The 24,308-nt window shown below is 45.1% G+C and overlaps 1 protein-coding gene across 2 annotated transcripts in view; it reads left to right on the forward strand.

Annotated features, from left to right (window-relative positions):
* The window catches only part of hspg2 (heparan sulfate proteoglycan 2), an 82,389-nt gene that overhangs the window by 22,338 nt on the left and 35,743 nt on the right, over positions 1-24,308 (forward strand). The window contains exons 2-27 of one of the 2 annotated variants that reach the window (XM_084016503.1): positions 1,931-2,060; positions 2,358-2,414; positions 12,689-12,798; positions 12,978-13,036; positions 13,874-14,046; positions 14,175-14,213; positions 15,545-15,670; positions 15,812-16,039; positions 16,509-16,628; positions 16,720-16,851; positions 17,250-17,394; positions 17,794-17,951; positions 18,026-18,166; positions 18,257-18,420; positions 18,782-18,961; positions 19,205-19,401; positions 19,624-19,771; positions 20,455-20,582; positions 20,740-20,826; positions 21,989-22,053; positions 22,313-22,368; positions 22,537-22,677; positions 23,067-23,231; positions 23,406-23,585; positions 23,673-23,791; positions 23,883-23,994. In XM_084016503.1, coding sequence (XP_083872629.1) covers positions 1,931-2,060; positions 2,358-2,414; positions 12,689-12,798; positions 12,978-13,036; positions 13,874-14,046; positions 14,175-14,213; positions 15,545-15,670; positions 15,812-16,039; positions 16,509-16,628; positions 16,720-16,851; positions 17,250-17,394; positions 17,794-17,951; positions 18,026-18,166; positions 18,257-18,420; positions 18,782-18,961; positions 19,205-19,401; positions 19,624-19,771; positions 20,455-20,582; positions 20,740-20,826; positions 21,989-22,053; positions 22,313-22,368; positions 22,537-22,677; positions 23,067-23,231; positions 23,406-23,585; positions 23,673-23,791; positions 23,883-23,994 — 3,360 coding nt within the window. The remainder of the gene's footprint in view (positions 1-1,930; positions 2,061-2,357; positions 2,415-12,688; positions 12,799-12,977; positions 13,037-13,873; positions 14,047-14,174; positions 14,214-15,544; positions 15,671-15,811; positions 16,040-16,508; positions 16,629-16,719; positions 16,852-17,249; positions 17,395-17,793; positions 17,952-18,025; positions 18,167-18,256; positions 18,421-18,781; positions 18,962-19,204; positions 19,402-19,623; positions 19,772-20,454; positions 20,583-20,739; positions 20,827-21,988; positions 22,054-22,312; positions 22,369-22,536; positions 22,678-23,066; positions 23,232-23,405; positions 23,586-23,672; positions 23,792-23,882; positions 23,995-24,308) is intronic. The other variant, XM_084016504.1, reaches the window with a different exon arrangement.

Here is a 24,308-nt window from a genome sequence, read left to right on the forward strand (position 1 = left end):
CTATCGCTCATCACCACGGATCCTGTTGTTCCCTTTTTCCAGAGCTGCTGCTACTTCATTCCTAAAGGGCAACATTGTGCATTGTGTGCGGAGTAATTCATAAGTAAACAGTGGAATTCCTTTCGTCTGGAATGTGTGTGCTCGTCCGCGTGTCACACGTGTACGATATTTGCGTGTATCTGCGTGTGCGTGTCGAGCAGCTACCTGGTTGCCCTGTGCCCCTCTGGAAAGTTACTGGAGCGAGCGGATTCTCCGAGGCCGCCGTCCTCTGGAAGGGGTTCAAAGAATTACAGAGTCGGTCAAGACCTTTATCTCCGGGAAGAGATAACTTTTTAACTCAACAGACATGTCTTAACTCCTAGGCTGAGAGTAAAGGTCACGGCAGCTTTTTGAACTTGTACGCGATGGCATAGTGAGAAAGCAAATTCATACGTGATCCCAAAGACGAGGCCGGATCAGCGTGTCGGCTTTAAGACCAGGTGTAAAGATGGACTTGCCCCGCAAAGGTTACTCTGTACGTTTGGGATGCGTCCAGATGATGCACCGTCCCAAGGGAGTGGGAAGCGGGAGATGATCACACCGATGGTTGGCTGGTCGGCACTATTGAAAAGAATTTGGTTAGTCAGCGGTTTTCTTTTGAAAATGGCCCGGGATTGTTGTTGTAAGGGTGTTCAGTCAGGGGTAGAGAGGATTTGGGGGGATAGATTTAGTTATTTATTAGCTGGAGCCATTTAAATGGGGAAAACCACCATGACCGAGTTTGGTGGAAATACGAACTGGCAGGCCATGCCAACTGGAAATGCCAGGGGTGGCATCCCGCCAGGGTCGTATCCAAACTTCTAGTCTGGGCAGTCTGGATGCTGAGGTGGGTGAGAGCAGAGATAATAAGCCCACACTGCGCTGCTCCACTTTGGCCGTTGCAGAGAACGTTATCAAGATGATCAGATACGAAGAGCGACCGGACAAGCTTTTTGTCTCTTCATTGAGTGTGTTTGGGTCTATCAGGTGTCCTGCAAGAGGAGCCAGCTCTCTCTTGGATTGCCTTTCAAAATGTTGTGATAGAAATATATATACTGATATAACCCCCTTGATAGTAATACTCTGGTACCAGTACTCAAACACTTTACTGATTGTAGTAATACAGTTGTGTTTACCTAGAAAGCACCTTTTTTCCCCTCTCCCTTTATTTGTGAAAAATAGTTTATACCATTCTGATGTTAGCATTTAGCCTAAAGCACTGCTGGGGCAAAGAATGGCCTCATAGAGCGGCTACCGTGTCTGTAGACCGTTCCATCCTTTAATCACATGCTATTATTCCATTCATATAACATCCTTTATGCCATGACATATCACATATTTTGAAGCAACCTGTCCTCTAAGGCTGCTGTATTTATTTGCCGTGTTTTTACTGCTCCCGGAGGTGACCTCATGTTTCCATGAAACACTCCTTCCTAATTCCATAGCGAGGAGGTTTTTTCTTCTACCCACGGGGGATGGAGTTTAAAGCATACTTCAACAGATTAATGTCAACCAGTCATCCCACCGCTCAACCTCGGCTGCTCTCCCTGTCTTCCTACAGTTTTCTATGTGTTCATGTATGAATGTCTCCTTGTTCATGTGTGTTCATATGTGGGTCATCGCAGTCAGCTGTGAATATCTGTAGGCAACCTCCACCATTGTCTAAAGATATACATACAACATAAAATGATTTCTATGGACATTTGTGCAGTAAAAAAACATGAATGAGCTCTGTTTAAACTCTTCTAAAGGCCTCTAAGAGATAATAAATGGTATAAGTAAACACATCACAATGCCCTGTTTCCTGTCTGGGCTATTGTTTTCCTTCCACTCTTTCAGGCTCCATGTATAGAACTGGGTGTAACCTTTCTACGCCGAGACTTCAACCCCTGTAAATCTCTGTTTGCTGCAGGTGACTCAGGCCTCCAAGGTGTGGGGAGAGGTCCCTCTGCCAGAAGACTTGGAGACAGAGAAAGACGTCCAGGCATCTCAGAGCTTACTGGATGACGATGAAGACTTTGCCGCTGATGAAGCTTCAGGAGGTGGGTTTGTTAGAGCCTGGGTGACCACAAAACCCACAGCGACAGCTGCCCTTAATCCGTGGGAGATGTTTTTCATTATACATTCCTTAGATTGTTAACCCATCCCAAAACTGAAAATGAGGGAATATCATTCAGACCTAAAGTATGTAATGAAATAACTTGACGATGTCATCCTACATATAGACACTGACGTGCAGGAGGAATTTAGAGCAGATTTTCTGATGTTCTTCTTGTTTCATGAATGAACCAAACCTTTGATTAAGTTTTTTCTATGAACTTCTGCTTGTGTCTGCAAAGATCCCAGCGGAGAGGATGATGGAAGCACACCATGGCCTCCGGTCCCCGAGAGCACAAGTAAGGAATCAGAATATCTAGTGAATCTGACAATTTTCCTCGTGGATTTAGTTGATTTGTGGTGGATCCCTCAGCCTCTCTAAAGCTCCCCTATCAGTGACTCTAACTTCAGCTTGCTTGGTGTGTGTGTGTGTGTGTGTGTGTGTGTGTACACACAATGTCTGTGCCTGAATGATGATGCCTTCACCTCCTGCTACACCCTCTCCCGTCTCCTCGCCAGCTTGCAGCAGGAGTCTGGTCATAACACATGCATTCAGCTTTGTCCCAGAGAGAAAAACACCTCCTCTCCCCTTTCATCTTTTTCACCGGCGGCAGAGGTGACAGCACAATAAGATGCATGAAAGCACCGTGGACAATAAAAGCGGCAGCAGAGCACCTCTGTTTTGCATTCCACTCACACTTTACAAAATACCTTTTTTTTCTCGAGCCCCCGTATGTGTTGTGGACTTAGTATTTATATGCGGTCTCTGTACTAATGGGAGGTTCTATCGTAGAGCTCCGGGTGACCGCAGACTGCTACACTATGTTTTGTCTCCTTTTCTGATTCAGTGATGACAGGAGGGGAATCTCAATGCTGAAGGCTTTTGTGTCACAGCGTCACCCGAATATTTGAACTTGCACAAATAAGTGAATGACGCCAAATTCACATATGTTCAAGACTGTATACAACAGCACCACGCGAAAAAAGATTGTGTTTTTAAATAGTAACCTTCTTGTAGAAATCTAAAATACAAGTATTGATGTAAAAATTTGCGCAATATGTCTCCAATAGTATTTTCTGTTATACCAGTGGTGATAGTCAACTACAGCTGGAGCCACCGTGGCAACATAATCAACAAAGTCCTTCTTCCATTTCTATCTAGATAACGATGGATTTTCAAATATATTTCTGCATATAAACAATTTAGGGAATTCTCAACATTTATATTATTAAACCTATAATAATCCTGGGCAGGAAATTCCTTAAATCAAAGCCGATACATGTTAACATCCTGACAGGTCAGATCATATTCCTATCAAAGACAACGGCCTGGGAATAGCCGCTGTGTCTCAGTCTGTCCTTGGTGCCAGACACTCAGCAGGCTGATAACACCATGGCAGAATAACTGTAACAGCATTTGCAAAGTGACATCATAGCATCGTGTGCCTCTTTCACAGAAATAGCACTGCTGCGAGGCCTCGCTGAATTTGGGTTGTTAAAGGAGCCAAAGAAGCTTTTAACACAGCTTACATTCATGTCTTTGATGCTGACAGCGTATGATTGTTAGGGATCGGGCTAATAAGCTTTAATTGGAAGTTGAGTCGGTTTTTAGTTGCACTTTGATGAAGAAAATAGGAAGCTAATATTGACAGATTGATTCAGTAAAGTGTAGTTGTAGGACAGCTGCACAGATCATTTCAGGAGATGAAAGTTTTATTTCAACCTCCTGCATCAAAGTTGTTTTTGAAGTTTTTTTGGAATCATGGTTGGTTAGAGTTTGAAAACAAAATGTGAAAGTCACAAAACATAAAAACCAGTGTGTGCTCTGTGAAGAGCACAAGATGGGAAATATATTTTCTTTTTAATGTGGTCACATTTTGTGATGAAACATACACAAACATTTCCCCATTACTTTGTTTTATTGCATCTGTTTCCATTAACTTCCTGACTTTTGCGACCACATAAAGGTCAGTGTTGCTTTAGTGTGGCAGTTAATTAGGAGGCTGAGATGATGCGGTACTTTCTTTAATGTATTATATAACATCGGAGGTGGCAAGACATTTGCATTCTGCTCCAAACCAATCATGGTGCTATGATTGGACGAGACGGGCTATTTCCATTTATAGATCTGAGCACGACGACGGCAATGGGAAGGAACTTTGGTTTCCTGTGCTGAATACTTTTCTGCATGTCTCTGTCCTGTTGCCTGTCCAGACTGTCCACACAAGCCTTCCTTCCCCCTCCACTACTTTTAAAGCAGGAGACGTGGGTGCCACATTATGACTTATATCCTGTTGTGCTTTTATTTCCCATTGGTTAAGGAATTCCCATTTCCTGCTGTCTGTGCATTGAAGCTGTGAAAAACACCTGGAGCCTTAAACTGATGTGGCTATTTTTCCCCCTCTTTTGTCCATTGTTGTTCGTTATCGCTCCGTAATCACAGTCTGCAATCTCCTCCAGAGATAGGGAGGGTTGCATCCCGTGTCCTCCCAGCCTCTCTTCTTGACCTACACACTCAAGATCCCCAAAGAGATTCCTGGGAGACAAAATATACAATCTCATCTCATCTGTGAGAGCCGTTCCTTGTCCCGCAGGCTCCATCACACAGAAGTCCCCGTTCCACCGAGGATATTGCCCACTTTGTTTAGAAACTAAAGAGACAAAAGGTTACCATGTCCACTTTAGGGATGGCGGTTGCTGAGGGTCCGCTGCGGTTAAATTCTTCCCAGTGCTAATTTTGGATGAAAAAGCTTGAGAAGTCAAGTCTCCCGCGAGATTTGTTCATCTGTTTTATTTATTGTTTTTTTTTATTTAATGCTACTCTGCTTAAAAAACAAGTTTTATCATAGTTTTTGTAAAAAAGCAACACATATCCCAATGAAATAGTATTTCTTGTAGTTAAGTAAACAACTCCCTTAATTGCCTTTTTGATTTACTCAGTGTAACTTGGAGTTTGTCAGTTGATTCATGGAAAGATGTTTGGGTAATCCACTGAGCCACAGACGGATGCCTAGTCAGCTACTTTTACTAGTGGGCAGTAGCTCCATATGAACCACCGCAAACTGCATAAACATGCCGGTCACTCTTCATACTACTAATGTACAGTACTACAGTAGTCTTCATACTACTACTGTACAGTACTACAGTAGTCTTCATACTACTAATGTACAGTACTACAGTAGTCTTCATACTACTACTGTACAGTACTACAGTAGTCTTCATACTACTAGTGTACAGTACTACAGTAGTCTTCATACTACTACTGTACAGTACTACAGTACTCTTCATACTACTAATGTACAGTACTACAGTAGTCTTCATACTACTAATGTACAGTACTACAGTAGTCTTCATACTACTACTAACGCTTCCTGCAAAAGCCTTTCGGCTAGCTTGCTGGATTCAGTAACAGGTTCAGCTTGGCCCGGTGACTGTTTACTATCACTGGGGTGCAAATAGACACCTCAAAATAAAACGGATCATACTATAATATTAACAATATTTTACTTGCACATTGCAATAACACTGAATGTAAAAAGCAGGTTTAATACCAGTACAAAAAACACATATTATAATCAGTGAGCATGTAGGCTATTAGATCTTACATGTTGATTAAGACCAATATGTGATTATTATGGGCCTTAATATCTGCCAGCTGTCCTGTTAAATGATTTATATTTAATTTGCTGTCCCCAGATAACATACAGGTGAGGCCCGTATTTATTTATTTATATTCGTCTCTGTAATTCCACTTTATCGACTAAAGTTCTTTATTAAATGAGAAAACACTTAGTCCTTTTCATCTGTCAAATATTGACACAGAAGAGTACAAAATACGTTTTTTTAATATTATTTATTGAATCACTGGAAAAATGCTCTATCAGAATCAGCTTTATCGGCCAAGTAAGTGTGAACAGTTACAAGCTTGACGTCGCTCTCACTATACATACACAGAAATAGAAATAAAACTTATAACAAACAGAATAAAAGGTATACATAACATTTGACAACTATGTACAGATATAAGTATATAACAGGATACAAGATCGTGATATACAATTACCTTTATCATGATAGTAGATTAGTTAATACTGTTATGTGTAGCGGAGGACAGATGTTGCAGCATAAGTGGAGTCCACATCAGTCTGTCGCTGTGGCCTGGGCAGTGAGCCGGCGGATCCCAGGCCACCCACTACGTATGCCTTTACTTGTGAGATGTGAGTCTCTCAGTGGCGCTGCCACCGTGTGTGTTTGTGTGCATCAACATACCAGGAGACTCTGCTAGTTACACAGGGGGGGCGAGGGCTGGCAGCTGCAGCTATTTTGGTGAAGTCTTTGTTGTTGCACTGCTGGGGGCCCTCAAGGTGGTCACATGGGGACCCAGGACTACAGCAGGGAACTTGCCCCCCTCGTTATTACCCAGACAGCTCACTCCCTTGTGTGGACAAAGGCAGACAAAACACCAGGTTTGTCCGAATTGTCAGCTGCTGATAAAAGCGTATAATGCTCTGAAACACTCCCGTTGATCGGACCCGAGCCGTGGTTCTGCACCTCGATGCTTTGCTCTGTTGTACCAAATAACAGATGTGTTGCCGTGGAGAACTCGTCTGCAGCGCTCCTCTTTAGGAAATAAATGTTGAGGGTTTCATTGAAAGAGAGCGAGCGTGGCTGATTACCTCCCTTTTCCCCGCAAAGACGGGCTTTGTAACTGATACGGATATCGGTTTATTTTGTAGATGTTTCTGTGCCAGAGATTAATATGGTTTCGTTGTATCGTGAAACAAACAGCGAATTGGAAGCTGTGGTTTTTTGGCGTACAGTTGTCCTGTAGTTTTCTCAGATAAAAGAGTTTATTTGGAGAAAGCTCCACAGTTGATCTGGGACTTCCTGGTTGAACACTAGAGAATATCCAAATATAAAAAAAACCCTTAGGATTGGTTGTACTGTTAACTCGTGGTGGCCGGTAGGACTGTATTATGGTGCATCCACTACACATGCTGACATAAGATATTACTCTTACTTTCTCTCCTGATTGCAAACTTCCTGTCCGATCATGCTCTTACACGGCGAAGGCCTTGTTCCAGTCAGTGATCATCATAAAAGAGTGGAGAATAATGAAGCCGTTACCCCCTTCGGTTCGGACTCTGTCAAGGATCACAACATATCTGCAGCCTTTGAAGTAGCGGATATTTCATTAGCTTTGATTAGTCTGGGTCACTATTAGTGTTGGGGAGGCGAGGGGGGGGGGAGGCAACCTCAGATGTTTTGGGTAGGGCAACTTTCTGTCAACGCGTTCAGTTCACCCGATTGTAGCACCAGGCGGCAATAATTTACACCATTGTTTTCTTTATTTTCCTCTCCAAGACATGCTACAGTGATGTTACATCAGCAGAATGTTTTTTTATTAATTTATTTTTTATTTATTGAGAGGACAGCAAGGCAGCAAAAGGCCACATGTCCGACTCGAACCCTGGGGTGCCCCGGCAGCCATGATTTTTTTATGAAGGAGCTGTTGTGTACGGCTTGAAGGAGTGGACTCTCTTAAATCTGTCTAGTCAGCACAGTGCTAGAATAAACTTTATTAACTTTATTTATCCACAGAATAAGATGGATCCCTTATTAAATGAAAGTGAACCGTGAACAGACCGAGAGGCGAAATTCCAGACTATGCCCTGCAGTGTCACTGCAGTGGAAGAATGAATGAGTCACCACAAAACAGAGCATGGTCATTGTTGCCCGTGCCAGTGCAGAGGGTTTAACTTTTGGTTTAAAAAAAAAAACAGCTTATAATTGTGCACAGTTCTTTCCATTTAGGAGGGAAAACAGGAAGCAGCTCCTCCCTGCGTCCCTGCAAAGCCCCAGGGTGTGTTTGTGGGTGTGTGCGTGTCAGACATGCGAAGCTGCGCGTGGAAGCGTGTGTTCGGCTTGCAGGATATCCTCTTCATCCTATTGGAGCGGAGAGGAGTCGATGCCCTCTGATCTCTTCCCCCCGACGCCGTCATCTGGGCAAGATGTGCGTGCGTCTCCAGACAGAAAAAACCCCACAGCATCCACCCTCCCATTGAGCTCATCTATCCACAACATGTGGATGGTTATGATTAGTGGGGCGGTCGATGCCGACATTTCTAGCTTCTCATACGATTGTGATGACATCTTTGTTTCCTCTGCTGTTATTTACATTACATGTAACATCGGCATACTCCCATTTTTCTGTCTCCTGCCAACTGTATGTATTTAAAATCAGATTATCTCTGATTTCCTGTTTCTGTTTAATTCATTTTCTCATTCTGATTGTCACTTTTCTATTTTTCTCTCCCTCGCTTCCAATCACTTCCTGTCTAACTTAACCTCTCTGTGCCCGCCTGGCTAACTCGATCCGTTCTTGTTTGATCCTTGACCTTTTGCCCCTGTTTGTTCCCCCATCGACCCTCGCCGCCACACCTCTCCTCTCCCCCCCTCCTCCTCTATCTCTTGCTCCTTTGCTCCTCGCCCCCTCATTGCTCGCCATAGCGCACTGGTTGGACTCTTCATATCTGGGGAACATACAGAGCCCAGTTGAACAAGACTACAGTAAGTCCTCAAGCACTTTGTTTGTTTATGCTGCGGGTTCTCCGCTCTCTTGTCTTTGGCACACTCTCCCGTCACCTGGTCTGCTCAGTTATGCCTTTCCAAACACCGTCTCGGATAACATTTGGAGGAAGACTCTGCTTGGGCAATGCGGCGATTTGAGTCCAGCGAGTCCCTGTTTTTCCAAGTGTCTCTGATGCCAGTGGAAAAATGATGGGCTTGTTCCATCGAGTAATGGATTCAACTCCCTCGGAGCCTGCGGAGAACATCTTTGTAAAGATATGTCGGAATTACATTACTGTTGGGCTCTGTCAACAGCCCACGCTTTACACGATTTAATCTGAAGTAAAGATCATGCAGATGGTTCATCCCAAGGATGTCAACCAGCTGTTCCAGAGAATCACATCAACAACTCGTATGAATTTGTTAACACACAATGGTAGATTCTTTTTATGCTTACATTGCAATGCATGGGGGAGCACAAGGGCGGGCAAGCTTAATAGTGAAGCCTGCAGTTATCTCCCTAAGAGCTCCCCAGAGGGCAATGAGTGGAGACTTGCAGATATAGTTGTTTGGCCGGCCACCAGTGAAAGGGTTAGTTGGGGCCCTGTCTACAAGAGGCAGTGGGCATATGAATATATTACACCAAGGCAGAGGGTCATATTTAGAAATAAACAGATATGAGGAAAACCCCGAGATTTTTTTTTCATTGGATAGCAACAGTGTGATGTAGTTTCTCTCTCCAATGGCTCGGGCGGTGCTGGGCCCGGTGCCGATGCCGTGGGCGCAGCCTGGTGGGGGTTGAAGGTCAAGCCCAAAGCGGCTGGGCTTTTAAAGGACAGGCTGGGGCTGACTGCTCAATCAAGTCTTTGTCTTCTGCAACCCTCCATGTGTTCAGAGGGGGGCCTGTCACACAAAGCCGCCACAGTCCTACTGAATAGCTTTAATAGCTAAATAAGTTTGTGAATTAAGAGTATGGAATGCTTTTTTTCATCCCACTCATCATATCTGACAGTTTCATCACTCTGCTCGGTAGCGGTGCTTGAGGAGGGAATTCCTCCCCTCCCCTCCTCCGTTTGGAAACTGTGAGTGATGCATAAGAGAATGGGTAAAGGAGCCGCTCGTTAGCAGCGGGGCACAACCCGGCGCTCCTAATCAAAGGATCTGGGGGCGGCGGCAGTCCCTCACTTGCCAGTCTGTAACGTCAAAGCGGCAAGCTCAGAGAAGAGTCGGGGGGCTACGAGCTGCTGCTGACCCGCCGGCGAATACCCACTCAAGTGATTAGATTATACGCGGGTCAAATGAGGCGCTTTGATGACTACCTTTGATGTTGCCCGCCTTCTGGGTCCACATTCAGGCCTGACAATTATTCCTATTAGTCTAACAGTAACAGCCTGCAAAGCAAGCAGTCAGGCACCCTGCCAGGCGGTGCAGCTCTGTTGTTACATGTTCACCCCACTGTGCAGTTTTTCAAAGGCAGCGCTCGGTTTACTTTTTGATAAATGTGGCTTTTCCACACCAGGACTTGTTGGGGCAATGCCGTGTTTGAGGAAAGAGAATTTAGCAGAGTTTAGGGAGGAAAACTCTTGACCGGGAAGCTCAGGCAGTGGAGCATAAGGAAGGGAGGTTCTCCATGGGAGTCGAGCTGAAATTTTAACCCTTTAGACCATGTCTCTGGTCATATTGTGCACTAATATATGCCCAAAATAGTTTTTTTTTTAAATCAAAATCAAAGGTCATTTTCTTCCTGGAAACAAAATATGACAGATGCTTACACAAACTATAATATAACGACATCCATGCATCCATAAATCTCCAACTCCGGTGCTAGAAACTCTTGAAATGCAGTGTCAGCTTGCACGCAGCCCAAATGTGACACACAAACTCTTGGTAGCATGATGAATGTCTGATGTCAAGTGTCCACATGTCGAGTGCTTTTCCAAGGAGAAAGGATAAGAGGATGGGGGGTGTTGTTTTTTTCTCTGCACGCTGTATGCATGTGTTTCGCACATATTTCCAGGCATATATATTTTTGTACCAGAGGCTCGGGAGATGCCTACTTAGAACACGACTGTTTGTTTTTTTGGCATAGCAAAGTAGCGTCTGACTGCAAGAAACAGTGCAAATATTGACTTCCTCCCTAAAAACCCACACTGCCAGCCTGGAATCAGCCTGGAATCAGCCTGGCAGTCCCTTCTAACAAAGTGTTGGCAGGCGTGTGAGAATGGGGCACCCTGCGGGCCTGGGCTATTTTAAGTTTCATGGGCTTAAGCCTGTGGCATTGGAATTATAATAATACAGCCAACATTTTTCATGATAATGACTTGCTCATAATATTTGCTCGTGGAGATGTTTTATGCAGGTTCTTACATATTTGGAATGTGTTTCAAAAGTCTTATCTTACCAGAGTGGAAAAATTGATTCGGTGAATTACATTTTTTTTTGCTTTTATTATTAAAGCTTTATTTAACCATTTAAAAGTCTCGTTGAGATTTAAAATCTCTTTTCCAAGAGAGGTGGCCAAGAGGGCAGCAAAAACAAACAAATACGTTAAGGTTTCGTACAAACAAAATGCACAATTATCACACAATTAAAAGATTTCATAGTTAAGTAATTATATGCAGGGACAATTTCCAATACTTCCACATTCTAGGTCCTTTAGTAACGAGCCGAAGGCATCAAATTTAATCAATTCTGACAATTTTGTGCAAGAAGACATTGTCATAGGAAGCAATAACAGCACTATGTAGGTGTTGCTTTACAAAACTGGTTTCTGACCAAACATTTAAATACAAATCAGCATGACATCATGATGCGTTGCATAGAAAGTCCTTCTTGTGGTCTGACATCATATGTGGCGGATGGGTGGAGTTTTTCTGAATGAGTGCTTGAGGATAAAAAAAATACTGTATATAGAGAGTATTTGAGTGTACAAAAAAAGTAATTGAACTGCCTTTCCCCCCTGCATTACCTTTTGAGTCATAGAGGGACGGGTCAAGCACAGTTTCTTGTAATATCCTTGTTTCAGTGTCTTCCTCTGGGACAAAAACAAAAGGCATAACAAAGGGAACTAATTGCAGCTTGTAGGATTTGTGTCGGTGAGCCTTACGTTCAACCAGTTGACCTCTATGTTTGATGAGCAGCTCACACGGCCTCTTTGCACACCGTTGATATAATCCCCGCCTCGGCCCACTCTGCTGCCCTCCTGCCTGCCTGATGTGTTTGACTTGTGGAGGGAATGTTGAGCCCCCCCAACCCCCCTCCTTCCACAGTTACTCACAGAGGATTTTCTTCTTCTTCCTCCTCTGCAGCCGCTGGCACCGTAGTGACACTGACTCAAACTCCCACTTTCCAACTCTGATATCATCTGCGTTCCCTCGGGGGATCTGATGCCAACTCATTTTTTGTGTTCTGCTTCTTCTTTTTGGCCGATATCCACGTACAGTGTGTTTGAATGTTGACATTGATTAGGTTTCAGACAGGTCAGCCAACAAAAGAGGCTTTATCGGCATTTGTCTGCCACTTTATGTGACGTTATGTCTCCGTGTGCCATGACCTACATGAAGACACAAACAGAGAAAAAGATACTTACAGTATGAAGACATGTCTTATCTGTTCTGGTTCTATGTGAGTATTTGGGGTCAGTGGGCCTCGTGTTGGGGCCGAGGGTTTGTAGCAACGCTGCAGCCGTCGGTTTCAGCGCCGACCCGACCACAACTGAGATATGGAAATAGACGCCATAATTTGTACGTGGCTCTCATTTGAACCGCAGTCACGCTCCTCAGTTTCAGACTTTGTGATACATTCAGCCAAAGCCTTCCTTAAGGAAAAAAATAATTCCCAAACAGTATCCCATATCACATTGTCTCTAATAAACGCAACCACTTAATCTTTGATCCGGCTAATAATATCTAAACTCCACGACGGATTGGATATTAATGCTGAGCCTGCGGTTGCTGTGTGTTATTGTGTGGTTTAGATGACTGATTCTTCTCCTCCTCTGTAGTTTATTACAGAGCTCTCGTCAACTTCACCGACTCGCTGGTCTACGGCCCCGAGCTCGAGGACATCTTCTCCCCGGCCTTTAACGAGATCTCTGAAGCCGTGGTGGACACGGTACGTTCCTATTCTAACAGGATAAAACTGTGTGTAACACGCTGCTGAGACTTCCTTATGAGGTTCAGGCTTGTTATTTATGACCTTGCTGCTTTAAATATGTGTGACCTTTTATGTCTGAAAATGTCGCCCAGGCTTTGTGTATTTCAACTTAACTGAGTCTGGTTTTCCCTTCTCAGCTGGAGTCGGACTACAACCGGATTCCAGGTATCCAGACGGTCAGCGTGGTCCTCATTAAGTAAGAACACCAATTCTTTAAATCATGCCTTGTGACATCCCAAGTAGATACCCTGCAGCTGTGTGCAGCTGCTGCTGCCTGGGTGTCTTACTCTCTTACTCTGGCCAGGTGATATTTCTTTTCCTTTTTCCAAACTGCACGAGGCCAACAGTGGCAGGCCTGTAGTCAGTAATTCATCAGCGCTGAGTAATTCCTCTCTAAGGGGAACGCCACAGAGAAACTTTACCTCTAAAGGGCTTTCCTGTTCAACTATCTACTAGGGGTGGGAATCACAGAGAAACACATGATAGGATATACTGTATATCACGATATTTTGTCCACGATAACGATAATATCTCTGCGATACACGATATATTGCAAGAAATCATCTACGATATGCATCAGGATATCTGTGTATCTGGAGGTGAAACAAATACCAGTGAAAAGGCAGGAATTAATCAGAATGCATGTGGGTTTATTCACTGCCCTGTGGTTTCCGTTTCACAGAACGTGTCGGTCTTAGCTTCGTCCTGCTTTAACACACACTGACTGAACATGTCTACGTGTGCCATCACTCCAATATAGCCATAAACTGGTAAAAGAGACAGCCATGTAGTAGTGTCTCTGGTGAAGTAAAATAGTAAAAGGCTTAATACATGGAATCAGTAAATAGCGCCTTCATATTTTAATAGAAATAAAATATATATATATATATATATATATAGAGAGAGAGAGAGAGAGATTATTGCAGGGAGTATCACGATAAATCGATATTTCAATATAATTGTCCCACTACTACCATCTACCGTGGGCGCTGCAGACTCCGCCGCCTCACCAGGCCTGTCTTGCTCTTCGCAGGAAGATGATAAGGGAGGACGGCGTGGACGTATTCGTGGAGTTGGACGTGGGATCCGACTACAACACTAACGATACACAGATCCGTGCCGTGCTGTACAACGTGGTGAAGCAGGGCGCCATCTCTTCCTACGTCACCTCGGTGGAGGGCTTCCAGTTCAGGCGGCTCGGGGAAGGTAAGACCTCAACAAAGAGGGACAGCGCTTAACATGGACGGGAACAAAGGTTTGCTGTAGGTTTATGGCAAGGGAAGGTCCACCTAAGTGGTAGTGCAGCGCTTTTAACATTTCCCTCTGGTTTCTAGCTCTACCTCTGCCTGCCGTGGAGCCTATAGCTGTGCCAGGTTTGTACTGTGCCATGCCCTCTGCATGGTGACTGAGCCGGCTGCACCGTAGAAGCTGTAGGATGACTGTAGTGCCTTTTTTTTTTTAGAAAGAACGGTCGAGCACACCCTTCCTTTATGGCGTTGAAATATGATCATGACCTTTACCTTGACGTGTTCACATAGTGGTCTGAGGACTATTTTGCATGGAACCACCGATGTAAAGTAGATTTGTGAGTGTCCCTTAAGTCCAGTAGAGCCCAGTGAGTCAGAAGGACCTTTTGCATGGCATGAGTTTATTAGGAATGCTGCTGTTCACTGCAATCTAAACCAGCTTTTTGATTCACACAACTTCCACAAAATCCACAGGCATGGCACCTGGTAGAGGATAATAGTAACTTTATTTTTTAATGTCTTTACTCAGAAGATAGGGTACCCATCTACCTATCTCTGTCAATGTTGTCTGTCTATCCATCTATCTGTGTGTCTGCCTTGTCCAGTCTGGTCTAGTCTGATCTAGTCTGTGAGTTCATAGTCTGTCTAGACTACTTTTTCTAGTCTAGTCTGTGTTTAATCTAGTCGTGTGTGTCTAGTCTAGTTAATGTTTCTAGTCTAGTCTGTGTTTGATCTAGTCTTGTGTGTCTAGTCTAGTTAATGATTCTAGTCTAGTCTGTGTTTAATCCAGTCTTGTGTGTCTAGTCTAGTTAATGATTCTAGTCTAGTCTGTGTTTAATCCAGTCTTGTGTGTCTAGTCTAGTTAATGATTCTAGTCTAGTCTGTGTTTGATCTAGTCTTGTGTGTCTAGTCTAGTTAATGATTCAAGTCTAGTCTGTGTTTAATCCAGTCTTGTGCGTCTAGTCTAGTTAATGTTTTTAGTCTAATACATCCTGTGTTTAAGTCTTGTGTGTCTAGTCTTGTTAATGATTCTAGTCTAGTCCGTGTTTGATCTAATCTTGTGTGTCTAGTCGTGTTAATGATTATAGTCTAATCTGTGTATAATCTAGTTTTGTGTGTCCAGTCTAGGTAATGATTCTAGTCTAATCCATCCTGAGTTTAATCTAGTCTTGTGTTCCTTGTCTAGTCTGTTTAATCTAGACAGTTAATCCATCCATCAGTGCAAATGTAATATTTACAAAAATGATGTCATAATATCCTTGGAAAATCTCCTTGAGTATCCCAAACACATCCCTAGCGATGGTCTTTGCAACATGCCTGATTTACGCTGGCTGTAGTGATCTGATGGCTGAGAGTCCCAGGATGCTGTTTGTGGTGTGATGTGGTGTGATGTGGTGTGATGTGGTGTGATGTGGTGTAGCGTTTTGGCTGAGCTGTAACCTCTGCATCTCTCACAGTAACACCCAGCATCAGAACCTGCATGGCAGATGAGCACAGGTGTGGTGATGGGACGTGCATCCTGATGGAGTACCTGTGTGACAACAGACCGGACTGCCGAGACATGAGTGATGAGACCAATTGTGGTGAGTGGCTTTTAGTTCGACCGGCCGGCGAGTTGCGATCGGCTGTAGCATGTGATGCTGGCTGGAGGGGAAGCCGTTCGGTCAGGGTTACAGATCTAAGTGACTTTGCATGTTTGCTAATAATCAGAGATTTGATTTTAGACACAAGACTGCCGACCCCTCCAGTCTCCACCACCCCCACCACCACCACCACCACCACCACCACAACAACCTCCACCACCGCTATCAAGAAGCCCCCGAGGCCCCCGAGCCCACCTGGACCCTGCAGAGCTGATCAGGCCACATGCCAGAGCGGAGAGTGTATCCCTCGAGACTACATCTGTGACGGAGAGAAGGACTGCTCAGACGGGAGCGATGAGTTCAGATGCGGTACGTAATAGTGGTGGGACAATATATCGATATATTGATATATTGTGATACTCCCTGCTGTGATGCGTTATGGATACGCTGATTCCATGCATTAAGCCTGTTACCATTTTGCCTCACCAGAGTCACTACTTCATGATTCTGTGTGTTAAAGAGGGATTAAGCTAAGACTTTGTGCTCTGCACACTGACACCACAATGCAGTGAATACACACAGTGTACAATTAATTCCTGCTTTTGCCTTTTCACGGGTATATTTTTTCTCCTTCAGATACACAGATATCGTGATGCATATTCTAAATTATTTTTTGCAATATATCATGTATCGTGTATCGCAGTATCGTTATAAAATCGTCATCGTGGGCAAAAATATATGGTGATATTATCGTATGGTAACTCTATGATTCCCACCCCTAGTATGTAGCATGGGACAAAACAAAACACGCTGTGATTATCCTCCACCCTTCTCACAGGTACTCCATCTCCCTGCGAACCCAATGAGTTCAAATGTAAAAACGGACGCTGCGCCCTGAAGCTCTGGCGCTGCGACGGAGACAACGACTGTGAGGATAACTCGGACGAAACAGATTGCCGTGAGTCCGTCCGTTTGTGAGTCGTGTAAAGAGTCCGCCTTGGAAGTGATTGAAAGTTTGCGGTAAAATCTCCATTCCATCCTAATTCCAGCCACCAAAGGTCCTGGCGACAGGTGTGCTCCCGAGCAGTTTGAATGCCTGAGCGATCGCACCTGCATCCCGGCCAGCTACCAGTGTGACGATGAGCCAGACTGCCCTGACCGCTCTGATGAGTACGGCTGCAGTAAGTCTCACCCAGCAGCCGTCTACAGCTCCCTGTCCTTTATCTCTCTGTGTGTATTTCACTTTTCTCTCTTGCATTTTGGGCTCTCTCTCTCTCTCTCTCTCTCTATGCTTCTTTGCCTCCCCTCTATAGTCACCCTCTGAGTTCCTTTGTAGGCTGTGACTAATTTGCTGTGAACCAGACTCCTTTCACACATGTGTTGACTGAGACACAGGGCTTTTTGTGAACCATCCCATTCCTGAGAACTGAAAGGGAATTGTCCATCCATAGCAGAGAATTATGTTTCCCTTCTGACTTGCAAGCGCTCATGACCTTCGCTGGGTCACCAAAATTCATGCCAGCCTCTTTTTTTTTTAGATGTGCATTTTAACAACTCTCATCCTCTTGATGCTTTGCAGCACCTCCCTCTGTGACGAGCCCGCCGGAAGAGTCCATCCAGGCAGCGCGGGGGGCGGCGGTTACGTTCACCTGTCAGGCTGTCGGAGTGCCGACACCCATCATCACCTGGAGACTCAACTGGGGACACATTCCTCTCAGCGGCCGGTGGGTTCGAGGAGAAAGTCTCCTTCTGTGCTGTGATTAAAACCACGCTCACTCAGTTTGACAAGATTACAGCTTATTCAATTTAATGCTCCTTTCCTAAAAAAAGGGCAAGCAGTTTCAAACAAAACATCTACATTTGATGAAAACCAATCCTATGCAATCATTGTTTCTGTGCTGACTCATTAATTTAGACCGGTGATACTAATTAGTGAGATATTTGTGGTGCACTCCATTTCAAAAGTTGCTCCATCAGAATGTTTATTCTGGGTGTAGTCTGCTGTGTGTGTGTGTGTGTGTGTGTGTGTGTGTGTGTGTGTTCTGCAGACTGGTTTTATTGACATCCACATAGTGCATCAGTGTAAAAGTGATCATCTGTGCTGTGTGTCCGTGTTTTCCCAGGATCTCCATGACCAGCGAGAACGGCCGCGGCAGTCTGACCATCCGCGACGTGAAGGAGGCGGATCAGGGGGCGTACACCTGCGAGGCCATCAACGCTAAAGGCCTCGTGTTCGGGATCCCTGACGGAGTTCTAACTCTCACATCTAATCCCAACTCAGGTGCCGACATCTCACATTTACACGTCAGTTTTTCCTATAAATGCATTGTAGTTACAATAAATCTCTCGTCGTAGGCAACTGCTCCGCCGGTCACTTCAGTGTGGAGGGACGCTGCCTGTCCTGCTTCTGCGCTGGAGTCTCCAAGAACTGCAAGGGCACCGGTCGCTACCGCAACCAGATCAGCCTGCGTTTCACCGAGGAGGAAAACTTCCAAGGCACTGACGAACACACTGTCCACTGAAATACCTTCAGGCGTTTGTGGCGTCCTTACATTTCGAGTGTGAATGTGTCATTCTTACTTCCAGGAGTGAACGTCACCTACCCGTCCAGGCCGGGTATCCCTCCCCTCTCCTCCACTCAGCTCCTCATCAACCCGGAGATGGAGGAGTTCCAGCTCGTCGACCTGTCGCGCCGTTTCCTCAACCTCGACTCCTTCTGGACCTTGCCTCGCCAGTTCCTGGGCAACAAGGTAGAGCAAAAATATCTACAAAATTGCAAACATAGCTTAAATTCGATCTCAAGGCTCCTGAAAAATGAAATGCAAAAAGGGGTACATACATACATTTAAAAAAACAAGAATACATCAAGAAAGAATACTTTAAGCAATGAAATAATGTAAGAATATAGCGAGGAAGACAACAATAAGTTGAAGTGTGCTCTGACAGGAGACCATCTCTCTGTTATTTTTATATGTTGCTATTAACTTGTTACACCACTGTTGGATAATTGGTGATGCTGTGTTGATCCAGGACATAGTTCATCTTTCTAGCCACCAGTAAAATTAATCAATTATCACAACTGTTTTGCATAAACATAATCTATTTTTTTAGATCGACTCCTATGGGGGATCCCTGAAGTTCAAGGTGCGATACACATTGGCCCGCGGCCTGTCCGAGCCCGTGGAGAAGCCGGATGTGATGCTGGTTGGAAATGGACGCAGGCTTGTGTACCGCAGAGGCAGCCCCACCCCGGCCCGCGTGGTCAACCAGAGGGAGATCAAGTTCACTGAAGTAGGTCTTTGGTTAAAAAAAGTGCAAACTCGGCACAATCCCGTGGTGAATTTGTGACGGTGACGTGTGGTTCTAAAGAAAAGAAAAACAACGCACAAAAATGTTTGGAGAGGAATAAAAATATGCAGTAACACCACATTACACAATAACAATTTGACTTGCAGTATAACATATGAGTCAAGAGCTAAACATCCCTGTTAAAAATAATGGAAATGAACTTGCGTGTGCTTGTCATTGTTTTAGGATAAATGGCAGCACTCCAACGGGCGCTCCGTGAGCCGAGAGGAGCTGCTGACGACGCTGGCCAACCTGGACAGCCTCACCATCCGCACCATCTACGACAACCACATGGTCAGCGTGGCGCTCAGTGACATCGTCATGGATACCACCACTGTGGAGTTCAGCACTCTGGGTCATGCTAAGAGTGTCGAGGAGTGCAGGTGAGAAACAATTCTATTGTTGGGGTTGGAGATACATAAAAAGTGTCCAGTGTGTGTATATTAACATGATGATGTCATCTCCAGCCAATGACCTTTGTTGTGTCACATGTCCTTCTCTCTGCGCTTGCTTCACTCAGCTGTCATTTATTTACAACAGCAGAACATGTAGAAACTGCTTGCTTGAAACCTGTGCATGACAATCCTCAAATCTATCGTTCCCAGATGTCCTCCTGGATATTCAGGCCTGTCCTGTGAGACGTGCTCCCCTGGTTTCGAGCGGGTCCCTGGTGGCTCCAGCCTTGGCACCTGTGCTGGGTGTAACTGTAACGGACACGCCAGTGCCTGCGATCCAATCAGTGGGAGCTGTCTGGTAATGGCTAACTCCTTTTTATGTTGTTGTTTTGTTTTGGCAAGAATGACTGTCAGTCACTTGTCTGATAATCACTTCCTTACTGTACAACATTGAAGAGTTCAGCTTCCTGCTTCAAGCTGGGCTCAGCAGAACTGGAGGGACCTACTGGATTACAAGAATCCTCAAACTAAAATAGCTGTTGTCATCTCTTTTTTGTTGCTGAGAGAGTTGCAAATCAACCCGAAGCCCAAAAAGTCACAAAATCTAGTCGCCAGCCTGTAAAACTGACAGCCTTCGCCCTCCAAAGCCAAAATGATCGTAATAATCCCAAACTTCGAACCCCCCTTTTTAAGGAGTTCATCTTATTTCCTTTCTTACCAAGATATCAACAGTACTCGTGAGTGGTCATGCTAAATATGAAGTGAAACAAGCAGGGGTTTAAATACGCTTAGAATAGAGAAACTGGTGGATACTCCCCAAAGATACATTTCATTTCAAGTCTAGCTGTTTCCAGTCTTTATGCTAAGCTAAGCTAATCAACATCTGGCTCAAAGCTTCATATTGAGAGCACAGGCGCGAGAGTGGTGTAGATCTTCTCCTCTAATTATCAGCGAGAAATTTGGTTTCACCAAATGTCAAACTATTCTTTCCTATGTTGAGTGGCATTCCTGCCAGAGAATGAGCCGTGTGTTCTCCCACAGAGCTGCCAGCACAACACAGAGGGTCCTCAGTGCGACAAGTGTCGGCCCGGCTACTTTGGTGACCCGAGCAGAGGTCGCCCCGACGACTGCAAGCCCTGCCCATGCCCGTACTACGAGACCTCGCGCCGGTAATGTCACAGACCACACACACACACACTACATCTACTTTTTTTATTCCCAAAAGCTCAGCTCATTCAGACATTTAAGCGCTGGGTTCATTCAGCGTGCTACTCATTAACCCGCTGTTGTAGATTTTAATCTGTCTTTTTTCCCCGGGCTTTGTAGCTTTTCTGACACCTGCTTCCTGGACGTTGACCGTCAGCCAACATGTGACGCCTGCAGGCCCGGCTACACAGGAAGACGCTGTGAAAAGTGAGAAAAACCGATGCCAACAACTGTGCTTTTTAAGTCACAGCTGGAGATGGCCGCAACGTGTGCTATTAGATATGATATCCCTCGGGTAGTGATGATTATTAATACATGATTCTTAAAGGAAAACACCACCGCATTTCCATACTGAACTATGTTCTGCTCTGATCTTAGACGAGGTGATACATACCTTCCTCTCCTCTGTGCGTGCACTCAATGGCTCTTGCGCGCACTCCGCGTAGCGCTAATTTGCTAGCATGTAGCTTGTCCTTAGGATCCAAAGGGGGGTGAAGTTAGAAGCGACCAAGCACTTCCACGTTGTCCCTATTTAAATACGGTTACGTGAGTAGTTACACGACCCAAGTTTGGTTACACAAAATGAAACATGCCAATTTTTCTAAGCGGATAACAAGGATAACTATATAGTATGGCGGAATAACAACTGGAAGCACTTCGACGTCGGCGCAGTAATATCATCACTCCGCTCCCCCTCTTACTTCCGTCAATAGAACCTACGTGACCTGCACGCCGTCGCCTGCACTACCTGTAGTAGTTTGTGCACAGTTGAGGAAGCATCAGGTTGTAGTAAGATAGTTTGTGAACAATCAAACATCGTGGTTATAACGTGCATCGTACAGGGTTGTGAAAACAAGCTGAAGGTATATAGTCCCGTCATGTTTTGAGTGATGATATTACTGCGCCGACGTCGAAGTGCTTCCAGTTGTTATTCCGCCATACTATATAGTTATCCTTGTTATCCGCTTAGAAAAATTGGCATGTTTCATTTTGTGTAACCAAACTTGGGTCGTGTAACTACTCACGTAACCGTATTTAAATAGGGACAACGTGGAAGTGCTTGGTCGCTTCTAACTTCACCCCCCTTTGGATCCTAAGGAATATACTGGGACAAGCTACATGCTAGCAAATTAGCGCTGCGCGGAGTGCGCGCAAGAGCCATTGAGTGCACGCACAGAGGAGAGGGAGGTATGTATCACTCTAACATCAGAGCAGAACATAGTTCAGTATGGAAATGCGGTGGTGTTTTCCTTTAACGACACAACCTTCCCCTAGAATATGGCTTTGACGAATGAAGGTTGATTTAACAAGCATAAGGAACTATAACAAATAACTCATGTCTCGTCTCATTTGTTTTGCTTTATTCCAGGTGTGCTCCTGGTTACCAGGGCAACCCTCTTCTGCCTAATGGGAAATGCTCACTCACTCCGAACCGTGAGTACATGTTCAATCAATTCCCATTTAAAGTGCATGAAATCGACAGACGCTGCACCTGGATTGTTTTATACCATCCGGCGACCACGAGGAGGTCTGTGTAATGATTACCAGCGTTTGTTTTCCCCCGCTGCTGTGTGATAGTAGGCAGAATGATGTGGTCATGGCTGAGCTATGCAGAGTGGCTGGAACACTCCCAGGTGCACTTTCCACCCCATACAGTATGTCATCTTCTTTCCATTGCTCTCTCTCGCTGCAGAGAGCTGCGATAACAGAGGAACTCTCAGCTCCAGCAGCAGACCGTGCAGCTGCAAGGTAATGGGAAACCCATCAGTGAAATATCAGCAGTATATTATCCCCGTTTATTGTGAAATCTGTTGTATATTGGAGTCTGACCTGTCTCCCAATTAATTTTTTTCATGAAAAAAATGAGCTGGACAGACCCATGGAGTACACATGTGCATACGTTTGTGTGTGTTTCAGAACAACGTGGCAGGCGCTGTGTGTGACGAGTGTAAGGCCGGCTTCTTCCACCTATCGCAGACCAACCCCGAGGGCTGCCTGCGCTGTTTCTGCATGGGCGTCACCAAACAGTGTGCCAGCTCCACTTGGAGTAGAGAACAGGTAGGTTGCCAAATTACAAATGATAAAGGGAGGGGTGAATTGTGTTGAGGTTTTTTCACTAAGTTCAGCAGTCAATCAGCAAATCCTTTTTAATGATATTCCCAAAGACTTTTATTTTGCTCACTAAATAAATAAGCAGAATTTATTTCCATAGTTATCTACTTAACATTTATATCTGCAGTACACCTTTGAGCCGCTCGGCGGAGCCTGAACGTCGGTATCATTCTTCTCATGATTTAAAGATAACGGCTAATGAATTGGGTCGTGATAGTTTTTTTTTTTTAAAGTGGCTCCGCAAGAAAAAAAGGTTTGGGAGACAGTAATCAAGTGCGAGTTTATGTAAATCTCCGTTCACATCTCATCAAAGACTCATCGTTCGTGTCTCTCAGGTGCAAGGAGGGCAGCTCCTCTCCCTGTCCAACGCTGCCAACACCAAAACCATCTCTGAAGGGATCTCCCAGAGGGGCTCCTCTGGAGTCGTCTACCGCTCGTTCTCCAGCGTCCCCAAAGACATCTACTACTGGGTCCTGCCCGAGAGCTTCAGAGGAGATAAGGTGAGCAGAACCCAACAAAGTAGTCTGGGATAAGAGATGGAGAACCTTGACTCAGTCGAGCCTCGACATGTTGTGAAAGGCTGCATTTATCCACACAGCGAGCCTCCTTTGAACCTTTTGGCTTGACTTCACAGTCCCCCCCCCCCAGTATCATAGGGATTATATACCTTTCAGGTGACGGCCTACGGCGGCGAGCTTCGCTACACGGTACGCTTCGAGCCCTTCCAGCGCTCGCTGGTGATTGACGGCAAGCCAGACGTGGTTCTCCAGGGCAACGGCATCTTCCTGGAGCACTACTCTGAGACCAAGCCCCTCCCACGCGTCCCACAAACGGTCACCGTGACTTTCCGAGAGGTCTGTTTTTTATTGTTCATGCTGAATGTGAATTCTCACACAATATTAGCGGACTCATCTTTTCTCTCTCCTCCCTCTGGCCGACAGTCCGGATGGCGGCGCGCTGACGGGCAGCCGTGTACCCGCGAGCACCTGCTGATGGCGCTGGCTGATATCTCCCTCTTCATGATCAGGGCCACCTACGCCGACAACATGGCCGAAATCAGGTGTGGTGGGGAGCTTCATTCACGGACCTCAAAATAAATCCCATAGCACACGAAGTGTATTGTTAATCGGGACGGTTTTTGTGTTAAATAGCATCTCAAATATCAAGATGGATGTCGCCGTTCCTCACTCCACTGGGAATGAACGCGCTCTGGAGGTGGAAGCGTGCGCCTGCCCTCAGGGGTACAGAGGACCCTCCTGCCAGGTACACATGCAGCTTAAGGAACCGGTCCATTTGTTTTTGGAGCTTTCATCCACATCTCAGCTCTTCATCAGCAGATGGAGTCTGCTCAGTTGTCATGGAAATGACACATTTTATTTAAGTTCTCAATTGAGCCATCTCATGACATCTGAGCCTGAGAAGACGGTGAGATTAAGTTGAAAGCTCAAAAAAGCCATTGAGTGGAGTCTTTTCTGACTAAGAATAAACTGTCACACTCAATATGAGTTAGTCTAATTTAATTTGAAAAAGAAAGAAAAGCAAGGCAATCACATATATGCCTTAACTTGTGAATAATA

This window comes from Eutrigla gurnardus, assembly GCF_963514095.1.
Source record: "Eutrigla gurnardus genome assembly, chromosome: 8".
Lineage (NCBI taxonomy): Eukaryota > Metazoa > Chordata > Actinopteri > Perciformes > Triglidae > Eutrigla > Eutrigla gurnardus.